This window comes from Ictidomys tridecemlineatus, chromosome 3 (genome assembly GCF_052094955.1).
Source record: "Ictidomys tridecemlineatus isolate mIctTri1 chromosome 3, mIctTri1.hap1, whole genome shotgun sequence".
In the NCBI taxonomy this organism is placed as follows: domain Eukaryota; kingdom Metazoa; phylum Chordata; class Mammalia; order Rodentia; family Sciuridae; genus Ictidomys; species Ictidomys tridecemlineatus.
Genome location: NC_135479.1, coordinates 38,213,480 through 38,227,089, shown reverse-complemented (window position 1 = coordinate 38,227,089; position 13,610 = coordinate 38,213,480). Strand labels below are relative to the sequence as shown.

The following is a 13,610-nucleotide window of genomic DNA, read 5'->3' as shown; positions in this document are numbered from 1 at the left end:
ACGGCACCCTACAGTTCTATTAGGCGTCTTTTATGCCTGCACCCTGCATTTTAAAAAGCAGATGAATTTATTTATTAGCACTGTTGAGGAGCCCACCAAGGATTTTGGGCAATTTCCTGGCTCCAAGACCTCTTGGACTGTGGCCTGAAGGTAGGCCGGGGCTAAGAAGGGACAGGCCTCTCATCTCCCTGGTCATCTCTGTTTCCCTACTTTCTTCCTTTTTCTTCAGAGGAAGCAGAATCGTTAAGAATAACCCACTTGGTTCATGTCTGTGGTTAGTCCCCTTTACTGTCCGCTGCCCCTCCTGCCCTCGCTTCCTTTGGTCTCAGCAGATGGAAAAAGTGCCAAATTCTAACCCACAAGTGTCCCTCTTCCACTTCCTGGAAATCTCCCAGGGTATTGTTCTTGCTCAGCAGATTCAAGATTCCACTGCATCATTCATTGAGCATAAGCTGCCCTGGGCCAAGCCTCCTGGCTGGCTCCACCCTCTTGACGCTCCATAAAAGGCAGAGACAGAGCCATCCAAAGAGCAGAGAGCTCAGAACAACTCAGAAACCTCCAGCTCCCAGGCTGAAGCTCTCTCTCTCTCTCATCCTCCTCACCATGAAGGTCTCCGCAGCTCTTCTGTGCCTGATGCTCACAGTAGCCGCCTTCAGCACCCTCGTGCTTGCTCAGCCAGGTAAGACCCTGCCCTCTCCACCCTGAAACACACCACTGTGTTTTCATGCCCAGCACATCCCAGGGGGTACCCCCTTGCCTCACCTTAGCAGCTGCTTTTCTAAGATCAGGCAACTCAGAGAAGGCCAGGAGTGAGCCCAATCACACAGCTGCTCCTGGGTAGAGCCTGCTCTAGATTCCCAGCTCTGGACCAACTCCAGCTCCTTCCAGGACTCGAGCTCTGGAAACATGCCCCTGGGAAGTTACTGCCCAGCGGCTGTCAGTAGTCCCGGGTGATCAAAGTGGATATTTCCCCACCTGGTCTGTGCTTCATCCATCCCAACTTCCACAGACAGAGGCTCTGCAGAGGTAGTGGATATCAGGGAAGCTCATTGCCAGGCATAGATTTTTGGAGCCCACCAAGCCCATTGCTAAGGCCTCCACGTATTATTATTATTATTATTATTTTAGTCCTGATAATTTTGAATTATTAGACCGTTACATTAGCTTCCCATTCTTTTCTCCATTACCAGTATTGCATACCCATTTTGCAGCATAGGAAACCGAGTCAACATGTCAAAGATCATATTCCAGCTCTGACGTACAGGCAGAAGTATTGGGATTTAGGGGTTCCCCTTTCCTTCTCCTCATCACTCTTTTCTGCTCTAAGGTCAGAAGTGCCTAGCCCATCCTAAAAGTGCCTTTTTCCGTGTGGTTTATTTTTCAGATGCAGTTAATTCCCCAGTCACCTGCTGCTATACACTCACCAGCAGGAAGATCCCCATGAAAAGGCTGATGAGCTATAGGAGAGTCACCAGCAGCAAGTGTCCCAAAGAAGCTGTGATGTAAGTTGAGCGCATCTTCTCTCTCTGGTCCAGAGCTCTTTCTCAGGGAACAAAGGGTCATCCTCATGAACTTGGAGAGTTACACTCTCTGATCCAATGTCCAGTGGTTCCCGATAGGAAGCAGGGAAACAGTGACCCCTAACATCACTATTGTGAGAGCGCTCACTCAGACCATCCCTGTTTCATTAGCCTGAGGTCCCACGGCTTCCCCTGGGAAATCCAGAGGAGTGGCTTTCTCTGGAGTTGCTCCGACCACCTGCCTTCCTCCCCTGGCCACCTTGGCAGCCCCTCCACGCAGAATGGCTGAAACAGCAGAGCCACTCCATCTAACCGGATCCTCTCTCTCCACAGCTTCACCACCGTACTGAACAAAGAGATCTGTGCTGACCCCCTGCAGAAGTGGGTTGAGGACTACGTTGCCAAAATGGACCAGAAAACTGAAGGGAACCAGAACCCGACTGGTCTAGGCACTGCAGCACCCGTGAACGCTAACTTCACCACCCCAGAACCTGTAGCTAACTTATCTGCCACTAGCTCTCCCTCCACAAACCCTAACACTAGTATATGAACTTTGTTTATTGGGATGAGACACGATGCCTTAAGTAATGTTAATCTTATTTAAGTTATTGATGTTTTAATTTTATTTTCTGTGAGTAACGGTATTTCTTTAGATTCTGAAACTTGGACATGTGGTTTTTTCCCTTTGTGAACCCCAATTCCTCACCTGGTATGTTTGTGAAGGTCCTGGCAAAGATCATGAATGCAAGAACATGATGTTTGAAATCCCAAGGCAGTGTTAAAGATATTATTATGGAAATTATTATTATATAACTATGGAATAAAAATGTATATTTTTGTACAAAACCTGGCTTTGGGTATTTTCTTGAGGGAAATCACAAAGCTGAGCATATGCATTTGGTGGTAAGGTGGAGGGAACGTGGTTCTAGAGGTGGAGCTGATGTTTTGAAGGAATGGGGATGTGGGTCAGCCCCGGGCTTTTCTACTGGGAGGTCCCATCTGAGTGTCTATAGACGAATCTTTAAAACAAGGCCCAATCAGGTACTCCAGTATCATTGCTCTAGTCCTCAACATCAGTGACCCTAGTAACTTACCTGCTTAGCAAATCCCCAATCTCATTACTTTTCTCACCTCCCCTGCCCTTGCCCAAGCCCTTCTTATAATATATTCCAACCGCTCTTAACTGTGCTACGTGACTCCCATCTGTACCACCCCCTCAATACCTGGAATCGTTCAGACAATGCAGGCACTGGGGGATAGCCATTAATAAGCTGGTTAGATTAAGTTTCCCCAGGAAGGAGAAGACAAACTTATTCTTGATAACTGGTTACTGGTTTATTTTTTATTTTTTTTTTCTGGGAAACTTATAGGGGGGCTGGGATATAGCTCAGTTGGTAGAGTGCTTGCCTTGAATGCACAAGGTCCTGGGTTCAATCCCCAGCACCACCCCAACCCTCCAAAAAAGAAAAACTTTAGGATCATTAAGAAAAATAAAAAGATGAGTCAGAGAAAATAGCAGGAGGTAGAGACACTGACGACCTGTACATCAAAGAGGGAGAAAAGCAATCAGATGGCAGTGAGGGTCCATGCCTAGGTGAAGTGCTACGAAGTTTAGAAAGGAAGGTTGAATGACAGGTTTTGAATGTTCAGGTGGGGACTGCCCAACTTTATGGTTCAGAAGGAAAAGATGAAAATCTTCAGTCCAGTGAGGAGGAATGTGCCATGTTCAGAAGCTCAGAGGTGAGTTTCAGAAAATGGAACGTACGGACTTCACGCCAACATGAAGACGTAGGGAGAAGTGAGAGGCTACAGTGTGGTCCAGTAGGAGACAGCCTGAATGTGGAGGCTGCCCGTCAGCCTGGAGGAGAGGGAGTGAGGTGGGGTGAAATGCTCAGGGTTTAGATGGAGGAGAGGGACCTGGGACGCAGGCGGGGGAGGCCTCCCCTGCAACCCCCATTTTAAGGGAGCAGCCTCCCTGAAACCAGAATGCACTCTGCCCATCACCATCCCCATCCCAACCCCAGGAGCCTGGGAACATCCATTTGAATGGATGAATCTTCTCCTCCTAAATGTCTACCTGTATTCCCTGGAATAGCATTTGACTCACTATAGGGTGTCTGACCCACTTGGGCACACAGACATCTCCCACTAGGGAAAGCAAGCCTCTTACTCCAGTGAAAAAAACCGCATGGTACTCACCTTCTCAACCAGGTAGTGTGACTTTTCAGCCTCATGTTCTGGGGAGAACTCTGGCTGGCAAGGACCCTCAGATTCCAATTCCAGGATAGATATTGGCTCCTTGTCACTTAGGAGTAGTTGGGTATTCTAAGTCTCTGTCAATAAAATCAGGATGAAAATGTGTTACAAACAGAAACTCGTGGGTACCTAGGTTCTCTTTTATATTTGGAAACATATCTCTTGGGAAAAAAAAAAAAACTTCCATTTTTCTCAGCTGAAGCTGGAGAGGAAGAAAGGGATTGTATTTCTCCGTCCCTGAACCAAACCAGGGTCCCGGATGGAGGCTGAGGGATTCCTTCAGGGCCTTAAGTGCCTTGATACATCCATCAGTCAGCAGGCAATATATTGGCAACGATGAAATTCATTAACCGTCATTCCAGATCCAACAGCCCTCCCTGCCTCTCTTCCATCCCTCCCGTCCACAGTCTTGCCCATCAGAAATGAAATCTCAAATCGCAGGGATGCTAAGAGGCCAAAGAAGGCATGGAATACAAACAAGTGAGACCCACCTAGCTTACAGAGGACCAGGTCCTCTGAGGCCAAGCGTCTAGGAGGTAAAGGGAAGAGGGATCCACAGGTGAAACTCCCAAGATAATCCGCTCACGTGGCTGCATTGTTTTTGCAAGTCATGTGTATTCATTTTCAGAAACTCTCGAATCCTTTTTTCCCCCCTAGCCAAACATGGACTTCCTCTCTCCTTGCATGATGAAACCGAGCACAAAGCATTGGCAATCGAGGCCCCTTTAGGAAGGAATGCATTCAGCTCTGGCTGCTGCCAATGTCCATTCCCAGAAATTTAGGCCTTTTCTGTCATGCTGAGAATTCTTCCAGCCTACGTCCACTGCCCACTTTCTTTCTTTTTTTTTTTTTTAATTGTTGGTTGTTCAAAACATTACATAGTTCTTGATATATCATATTTCACACTTTGATTCAAGTGGGTTATGAACTCCCATTTTTACCCCGTATACAGCTTGCAGAATCACATAAGTTACACTTCCATTGATTTACATATTGCCATACTAGTGTCTGTTGTATTCTGCTGCCTTTCCTATCCTCTACTATCCCCCCTCCCCTCCCCTCCCCTCCCCTCTTCCCTCTCTACCCACTCTACTGTAATTCATTTCTCCCCCTTGTATTATTTTTCCCTTTCCCCTCACTTCCTCTTGTATGTAATTTTGTATAAGCCTGAGGGTCTCCTTCCATTTCCATGCAATTTCCCTTCTCTCTCCCTTTCCCTCCCGCCTCTCATCCCTGTTTAATGTTAATCTTCTTCTCATGCTCTTCGTCCCTACTCTGTTCTTAGTTAACTCTCCTTATATCAAAGAAGACATTTGCACTGCCCACTTTCAAAGCTGTGTTCACATTTTTAAGCGTTGGTTAACGTAGCACCTTTTTCCAGGTTCTAAATTTCTTACTACTGCTGTACGGAATTACCATGGACTTAATGGCTTAAAACAATACATCTAGACCTGAAGTGAAAAATCTGGGATGAATCAGTAGGGCTGCATTTCCCTGAAGAATTTGGGGAGGGGAGGAGTCTTCTGATCTTTAGCAATTTCTAGAAGTTGCCTGCATTCTTTCATCATGGTCTCTTCCTATATCTTCAACCCCCCTGTCTGTCTGTCTCTCTCTCTCTCTCTCCCTCTCTCTCTCTCTCTCCTTTGCTTCTGTAATTACATTTTATCTCTGACTTTCCTGCCTTCATCTTATCAGGACCTCTAGATAATCCAAGAGATCCTATCCATCTCAAGATCCTTATACTAACCTATAAAATTTCTTTTGTCATGTTAAGTAAAAATATGCACAGCTTTCCAGAGATTAGATTAGAATGTAGGCATTTGGGGAAGCGGGTTGTTCTTCAGACTACCCACACCTGGAACCTGGCAAAGATTTATAATAGATAGCACGGCACTTTGATATAGCTTTGAGATCTGGATCTGGTTTGCTGATGACTTTGCCAGGTAAGTTTTGTGCACGTCACCTTTCATCCGTGCCTGTGAAGGTTAGGGACTTGTTTTGTGCATCAAATGACTCCTACGTAGCCTGTGTATCCAAATCATCCGAGTTCCTTTCAAAATATCAGTACATTCCCAAAGATTCTGATTTAGGATGTTAGAATGGAAGGAGGCTCACCTTCCCACTGGTATATTTTATGAATTCCCCAGAAGACCCTGGTGCATAGAGGAATCTGGGCTCCATCCTCCTTGCACCCTCATTCAGGCTACTGGCTGCAGCTCCGATCACCAGAGAGAGAACACCTGGGTTTGAAATACCTGGGTTTTCATAATATCCTTTGGTCTGACCTAGACTTGGCCAATTCACAATCAGGAAGTGAAAGGGCATAGAGAGAGTCCAGAAATAAACTCAGGATCTTGGAGAGTTTGAAATACTAAGGGTTTCACCATCTCAAGCAGTTAGATGGATTTTTAAATTTTAATTTCTCAAATTTTTACGTAATACCTAAGAAGTGTATATATTTAGGGGACCTCGAGTGATGTTTGATTGTGTGCATTGTATAAGTTCAAATCAGGGTAAACGTTTCTATTTCCTCCATTATCATTTTTATGGCAAAAATGTTCAAAATTCTTCTAAGTTTTTAAAAAGTCCTTATATACAGTATATTATCCTTATCTGCAGTCACCTTACTGCAATAGTATACTAGAACTTCTTTATCCTATCTAAAACTGTACATGTTAATCAACCTCTCCCCATATTCTTACCCTCTGCTCCCTCCAGCTTTTGATAACCCCCACACTATACTCTCAGCTTCTGTGAATCAACTTTTATAGATTTCACATAGGAGTAAGATCATGCAGAACTTGTCTTTCTGTGCCTGCCTTATTTCATGAAAGATAACAACCTGTCTAGTTCCTGTCTAGTTGTCAAAAATGACAGGATTTAGTCCTTTGTGTGGTTAGATAATATTCCACTGGGTTTATATAATATGCTTTCTTTATTCATTCACCCTTTTGATGGACACTTACATCATTTCTATTTCTTGGCTACTGTGAATATGCTGCAATAAACGTGGGAGTGCAGCTATATCTCCAACAGACGAATTTCACTTCCTTTGGATATTTTCCCAGTATTGGGATAGATGAATCATATAGAAGTTCTATTTTTAATTTTTGGAGGAACCCTTACTATTTTCCACAACAGCTGTATTAATGTACATTCCCTCTACAAAGGTTCCCTTTTCTCCATGTATCCTTACTGGCATTTATTATCTTTTGCCTTTTTTAATAACAACTCTTATAATCAAAGTGAGGGAACATCTCATTGTGGTTTTGATCTGCATTTCTCTGATGATTACTAGTGTCAAGCATTTTTTTCATAACCTGTTAGCCATTTGGATATCTTCCTTTGAAAAATGTCCATTTAGATTTCTTTTTTTTTTTCATGGTAATTTTTTTTTTTTTAGCTTTCTTGTCCATTGTTTTGCATGGGATTATTTGTTTTTCTATTGGATTTTTTTTTGTATGTTCCTTACATATTCTTGTCATTAACTCTGCCAGAGGCACAGTTTGCAAACATTGTCTCCTGTCCTTTGGGCTGTCTCTTCATTCTATTGATTGTTTACTGTGCAGAAGATTTGATGAAATCTTTTTTCATGAAATCTTTGATGAAATCTCAGTTGCCTATTTTTGTTTGTGTTACTTTGTGTTTTTAGGGATCCTATTCGTAAATTCCTGGCCCGCTCCAAAGTCCTGAAATATTTTCGGTTTTCTTCTAGCAGTTTCTTAGTTTTGCTCTCACATGTAGGTCTTTAATCCATTTCAAGTTGGTTTAGTGTATGGTGAGACAGAGCGAGGAAAACAGTTTCATTCTCCTGGATGTGTATATCCAATTGCCCCAGCATTAAGTACCGATGACTAACTTTTCTTCCATGCCTGTTCTTGGCAACTTTGTTGAAAATCAGTTGGCTATAGGTGCAGGGAGATGGAATTGTTTAAAAAAAAAATCTTTGAAAAATAAAGCATCCATTGAGCCTTTCAGGGGCTAAAGGAAGAGAATGGATTAAAAATGCAGCAATCTCATGCAAATCTGGGATCCTCAGTTGAAAAGAGAGTCCTGGACTCGGTGTGGAGGAAGCAGAGAGATCAACCAAGAATACTTACGGGGAGCGATGGCACTCGGCTCTAACTAGAAAATCAGAAAAGTCCAGGTAGTTGTTTGAAGGAATTATGTTGCCAAGACAATTAGGAGCCAAGACTGAAAAGGCTTTGGCTATCCTAGCCACAGAAGGACATTTTAATCTTCCATGAGCAACAAATGATGACGGCCACTAAAGAGGGCAGCTCCACCCATTTCCATTTCCAGGGTGGCCAAGGAGCTGCTGTTCCGGGAGTGGTCCCGCCCACCATCTCCCTAGCAGTGCACCAGAACGGCTGTAGCTCGGATCCTGCCATGTTTCTTCCAGTCTTTCCTTTCCCAAGGAAGGTTGAAGGAAATGGAGTTGATAACGCCCCCACCAAGACCGTGTGTGCCCTGGGAGGAGGGAGGGAGAGAGTCACCAAAACTTTGAACCTTTCAATCATCTCCTAGTGACAATCCCTCCTCCTAAGGCCTGCTATCTTGGATTGAAAGGAGATAACCTTTCAATCAAATTCACTCCCAGTGACAGGGAAACTACACACCAATCTTGTCCCCATGTCAATAAAATGACCCCAGGAGGTCAATTGAGGACTGGACTCTGAACCCTGAACCCTCCGTCCCTGCCCTCTAAAAACACTGTCTCACTGATGTAGTCAGTGAAAAACCGTGCCCAGGAAAGACAAGTTCCAGAAGTTTCCAATCTTTTACCTATGTCCTCTTAAAGGTCTTCAAAGTCTAAGACACTCCGCCAGTGTAACCAATATCAACCCATACCTCCCCCGTAATCAGTCCTATTTTCTACCCACAAAGTGAGCCCACCCGATGCCCAACTCTGAGGCTGAATAAAAGTCCTAGCTGATCCATGAAGTCTGTCCCTGTCCCCGCTATTTGTACTTTCATTATGGTTTGGGTTATTTTTGCTTACAAAAATAACCTTTTTATTCTATGCTATGCTTATGGGAGGGGTCAGAAAAAAAAGGTAAATTGTTCATTTTTTAGAGGTACCCATCAATCCTTTATTAGAGACTATAAAATTCACTGCTGCAAGATTTCATTCTCTTTTTCTAACTTCTCAATTTTTAAAACATTGTGGTAAACCAAACATAAAATTTAACATAGTCACCATTTTAAAAATATTTGTATTTTAGTTGTAGTCAGACACAATACCTCTATTTAATTAATTAATTTATTTATTTATTTTGATGTGGTGTCGAGGATAGAACCCAGAGCCTTGCACATGCAAGACGAGTGCTCTGAGCCCCATATCAACCATTTTAAGTATGGTTTAATAGTGTTGACATTAATGTACTTAACATTGTGTGCAAGAGATCTCTAGAAACTTTCCATCCTGCAAAACTGAAACTCTGTACTCGGGGAAAAAAAAACTCGCCATTTCCCTCTCTGCCCAGTTCTGGTGACCAACATTTTATTGTCTTTCTCTGTGAATTTAACAACTTTAGATACCCCAGATAAGGGAATCGGACAGTGTACATCTTTTTGTGACTGGCTTATTTCTCTTGGGACAGTGTCCTCCAGGTTCATCCACGTTGTAGCATGTCCCTTTCTTTTGTTTCTCAGGTGAACGATGTTCCATTAATCCATTAGATGAATACACCTCATTTTGTTTGTTCATTCATCCAGTAATGGACATTTGGGGTGCTTGCACTTCTTGGCTATTGTGCATAACACTATTATGAACAATAGTAAACAAATATCTCCTCCAGAGTCTGTTTTCAATTCTTTTATATAAATACCCAGAAGTGGGATTGCTGAATCTTATGGTAATCCTATTTTTTTACTTTTTTGAGGAACTGCCATTCTGTTTTTCAGACTGGATACACCATTTTGCACTCCTACAAGCTGAACACAAGCATTTCAGTTTCTCCACATGTTTGCCCACGTTTGTTATTTTCTGTCTTTTTGATATTAGCATCCTAATGGAGGTGATGGAATAACTCACAATAGTTTAGATTTGCATGCTTTTAATGATTAATGATGCTGAGTAATTTTCCATATGCCTATTAGCCATTGGCATATCATCCTTGAAAAAATGTCTATTGAAATTCTTTGCCCAATTTTCAAACCTTGTTATTGAACTTTTGGTTGTTGGTTTGTGGATGTTCTTTTTCTATTTTGAATGTCAACTCCTTATCAGTTGTATGATATGCAACCACATTCCCTCATTCCATAGGTTAACGTTTCACTCTTGATTGTATCCTCTGATGAGTAGAAGTTTTTAAGTTTGATGTAGTCCGCTGATATGTCTGGTTTTCCTCTTGTTGACAGTGTATCATCTCGGGTCAGACCCAATAAATCATTGCAATATATAATGTCATGAAGATTTTCTCCTGTGCTTTCTTCTAGGTGATTTATAGTTTGAGGTCTTGCATTTAGGTCTTTGATGTGTTGTAAGTTAAATTTGGCATATAGTATAAGAAAGGTCCAATTTCATTCTTTTGCATGTGGATGCCTGCTTTTCCCAGCACCATTTGTTGGAGAGGCTGTCTTTTTTCCATTGAGTGGTCTCAACAGCCTTGTTAAAGATCTCTTGACCATAGACATAAAGTTATATTTCTGGGATCTCTATTCTATTCTATTGATCTATATGTCTGTATTTATGCCAATAACACACATTTTTTTTTATCTTGTTAGCTTTGTAATGTGTTTTGAAGTGAGGACATATGAGACCTTCAGGTTTATTCTTTTATGAGATTTGATTTTGGCTACTTGGGGTCTCTTGATATTACATATCAATTTTAGGATGCATTTTTGTTTTTCTGACAAAAATGCCATTGAGATTTTGATAGAAATCACATTGACTCTGTAGACCATTTTGGAGAGCATTGCCATCTCAACACTGAGTCTTCTAATCCACAGATATGAGATGTCTTTCCATTTATTTAGGTCTTCTTTAATTTACCTCAAAAACACCTTGTCATTTTTTTTTTTATTCAAGTCTTTCACCTTTTGGGATAAACTCATGTCTAAGTACTTAATTGTCTTTATGCTATTGTAAAGTGAATGCTTCATTAATTTCCTTTTCAGATTGCTTATTATTAATGTATAGAAATGCAACTTAGTTTTTGTGTGTTGATTTGGACTTGTTTAATAAAACAAACTATTCTAATTCCTCCAGGTGTACAGATGGATCATTAATTTGATATCATTCTGCTTTTTTTAATGTTAGCATTTATAACTATAAATTTCCCCTTTAGCATTGCTTTCTGGGCTACCCATAAGTTTCAATATGTTGTGTTTTTGATGTTTTATTCTGAATTTAGAGTTATAGAAAAGTTGCAAGAATAATACAGAAGATTTCTTCTGTTCAGAAGATTTTTTTCTTCACTCACCATCCTCTAATGTGATCATCCTATTTTCTTCATATCTTGTAAGTTTTTCTGTGTCTGGTCCACATACCTTCTTTAGAATGGGATCCATCCTGAAGGGCAACTTCATTTGGGCCATGCCATTCTTATGATTAAGAGGAAAAGGAAACATGGTAAAACCATGAGATGACTATTAACTTGTGCTCAGAGATGTATATGTGGCTTCTGTTCACATCCAACTGGCCAAAGCTATTATACTGGTGGCACACAGATAGTGTAAGACACGTGCTCTTACACTACCTGTGTGGCTGAGTGAACAGATTCCAATGAGGACCAGAACATTTCTCATTTTGGGTTCTTCCCCAAGATTTCCAGGACGTCCTCTGCCTCTGAAATGCCAATCTCTTTTTTAAAAAAAATACTTATTGGGATCCAACATGGTGGCAGGCATGGAGAGATTAAGTCTCTGACCTCTTCAGCTGCGCGGGCATAGGGAGTCATAAACCGTCTAAATGCTGTTTGCTCAGGATCACTAGGCAATGCTGAGCTGACGTGTATCTGGAGCGAACAGTCTGGGCCTCTCAGAACACACACCAAGCCCGGATCCGCTGAATTCAAGCTCCCGTTCACCTGCTTCTCGCAGACAAACTGCTATGACTCAGCACTAAACGATCCCGCTGAAACAACTGGTCAGCCCTTCTGATCCTACAGAGGTTAATGCCAATCGAGCCTTCATACGCAGTGGCCACAGGATTGAAACGGGGCTTGGGAGAGACAGTCAGGACCCACCCGTTGCATTGGTCACCCGGCAAAGGGAAACGAACTGTTGCCATTTGCATGGGATTCCACCATGGCAGAGAACTGACGTCACCAGACTGCGGTGGAGGAGGTAACGTCATTGAAACCAGCGGCTACAGGTGTGTAATTCCCTAGCCTTCCCTCTCCACACAGCGGGGAAATCTTAAGGGCCCCTCCCAGCTCTCCCGTGAGCGAGATAGCCAGATGGAGGGAATCAGGAGTGGCGTGGGACCCCCAGCGCGGAACTCCCAGCTACCGCTCCCACCAGTGCTGACACCTGAGGTCTCTTGCACCAGCTACCGGGGGCGTGGCTACTGGAGGGTAAGCAAAATTCGCTGAGGATTCTCAGCCCCAAGCTCTACAAACTTACGGTCTGAGGGATTGGCAAACAGGGAGAGTGTGCCCAGTCGTTCATGAAAACAGAGCTCCCAGGAGCAGCGGACCTGGCGTGTAGCCAGTATTGTGGTGAGCATCACCGGTGAGCAGGGCCTGGCTTGAGGAAAAGTGGGGAAGCGACTAGACACAAGAGAAGGCCCTAGACACTCAAGATTAGAGACCCGCCCAGTGTGGGAGGAGGAGCTGCTACACAGTGATTGGTTCCCACCTATTGAGAGGAGAAGTTTGGCCCAGTGGGCACAGCGCCACCTACTGGAAGAGAAGATAATCAAACTCTAAGACTGCATTTATTAAATTTTTTTTAAATTTTGGTTCTTTTTTTTCTTTTTCATTTTTTTGGTGTTGTTTTTTAAATTTTTTAAAATTTTTTTCTATTTATTTTATTTTAATTTTTATTATTATTATTATTATTTTTTATTTATTTTTATTTTTTTATTTTCTATTTTTTCTTTTGTCTTTTCATTTCTTTTCAACTTTCTTATTCCCCCTTCCTAGAATTCTACCTGCTTACTCTCATTCTCTTTAGTGATTTCTTCCCTTCCCTTTTAATACCTTTCCCTCCAAGCATCAAATAAATTTATAGGAGTAAACAGTCAAACAGAACAGGAAGTAACATGAGCAGCATGAAAAAGCAAGGAAGAAAAGTAGTACAAACAATGCAGGACAGCCTAAATATTCAGGAGGACCTAGAGTCATCAGAAAAATGATCATATAAAGAACTCAAGGAATACCTTAGACAGATGAAATGGAACCTTAAAGAGGATATGAGACAGCAAATTCAAACAGTGAAAGAACACATTGAAAATGAATTACATAAACAGATAAAAGAAGAAATTAAGCATCTTTATCAGGAGATAGAGATTATTTAAAAAAAATCAAACAATAATTCTAGAAATGAAGGAAACTATAAACCAAATTAAAAACTCAAATGAGAGTATCACTAACAGAGTGGAGCAAGTAGAAGACAGAACGTCAGATAATGAAGACAAAATATATCATCTTGAAAAGAGTCTAGCCAACTCAGAAAGGCTGGTAAAAAATCACGAGAAAAACATTCAAGAGATATGGGATAACATAAAAAAACCAAACTTAAGAGTCATCGGGATAGAGGAAGGTATAGAGATTCAAACCAAGGGAATGAGTAAACTGCTGAATGAAATAATTACAGAAAACTTTCCAGAAATGAAAAAGGAAACGGATTTACAAATTGTAGATGCATACAGGACACCGAGCACAC

General features: G+C 42.0%; 1 protein-coding gene and 1 non-coding gene across 2 annotated transcripts; both read left to right on the top strand.

The window, feature by feature from the left end:
- The first annotated feature begins 516 nt into the window (after positions 1-516).
- Positions 517-2,366, top strand: LOC101969207 (C-C motif chemokine 2). Its single transcript, XM_005327937.4, has 3 exons — positions 517-679; positions 1,385-1,502; positions 1,854-2,366. The coding sequence occupies exons 1-3, from the start codon at positions 604-606 to the stop codon at positions 2,068-2,070; spliced, it is 411 nt and encodes a 136-aa protein (XP_005327994.1). The 5' UTR covers positions 517-603; the 3' UTR covers positions 2,071-2,366.
- Positions 2,367-2,896: 530 nt separating this feature from the next.
- Trnas-uga (transfer RNA serine (anticodon UGA)) lies at positions 2,897-2,972 on the top strand. Its single transcript has one exon. It is a non-coding gene; the product is annotated as a tRNA-Ser (tRNA).
- The last annotated feature ends 10,638 nt before the right edge of the window (positions 2,973-13,610 follow it).

Excerpts from the sequence above, each read along its gene's own strand:
- LOC101969207 (XM_005327937.4), top strand. The coding sequence starts at position 604 with ATGAAGGTCTCCGCAGCTCTTCTGTGCCTGATGCTCACAGTAGCCGCC. Across the intron at positions 680-1,384 it reads CCTCGTGCTTGCTCAGCCAG|ATGCAGTTAATTCCCCAGTC; the intron begins GTAAGACCCTGC and ends TTTATTTTTCAG. Across the intron at positions 1,503-1,853 it reads TGTCCCAAAGAAGCTGTGAT|CTTCACCACCGTACTGAACA; the intron begins GTAAGTTGAGCG and ends CTCTCTCCACAG.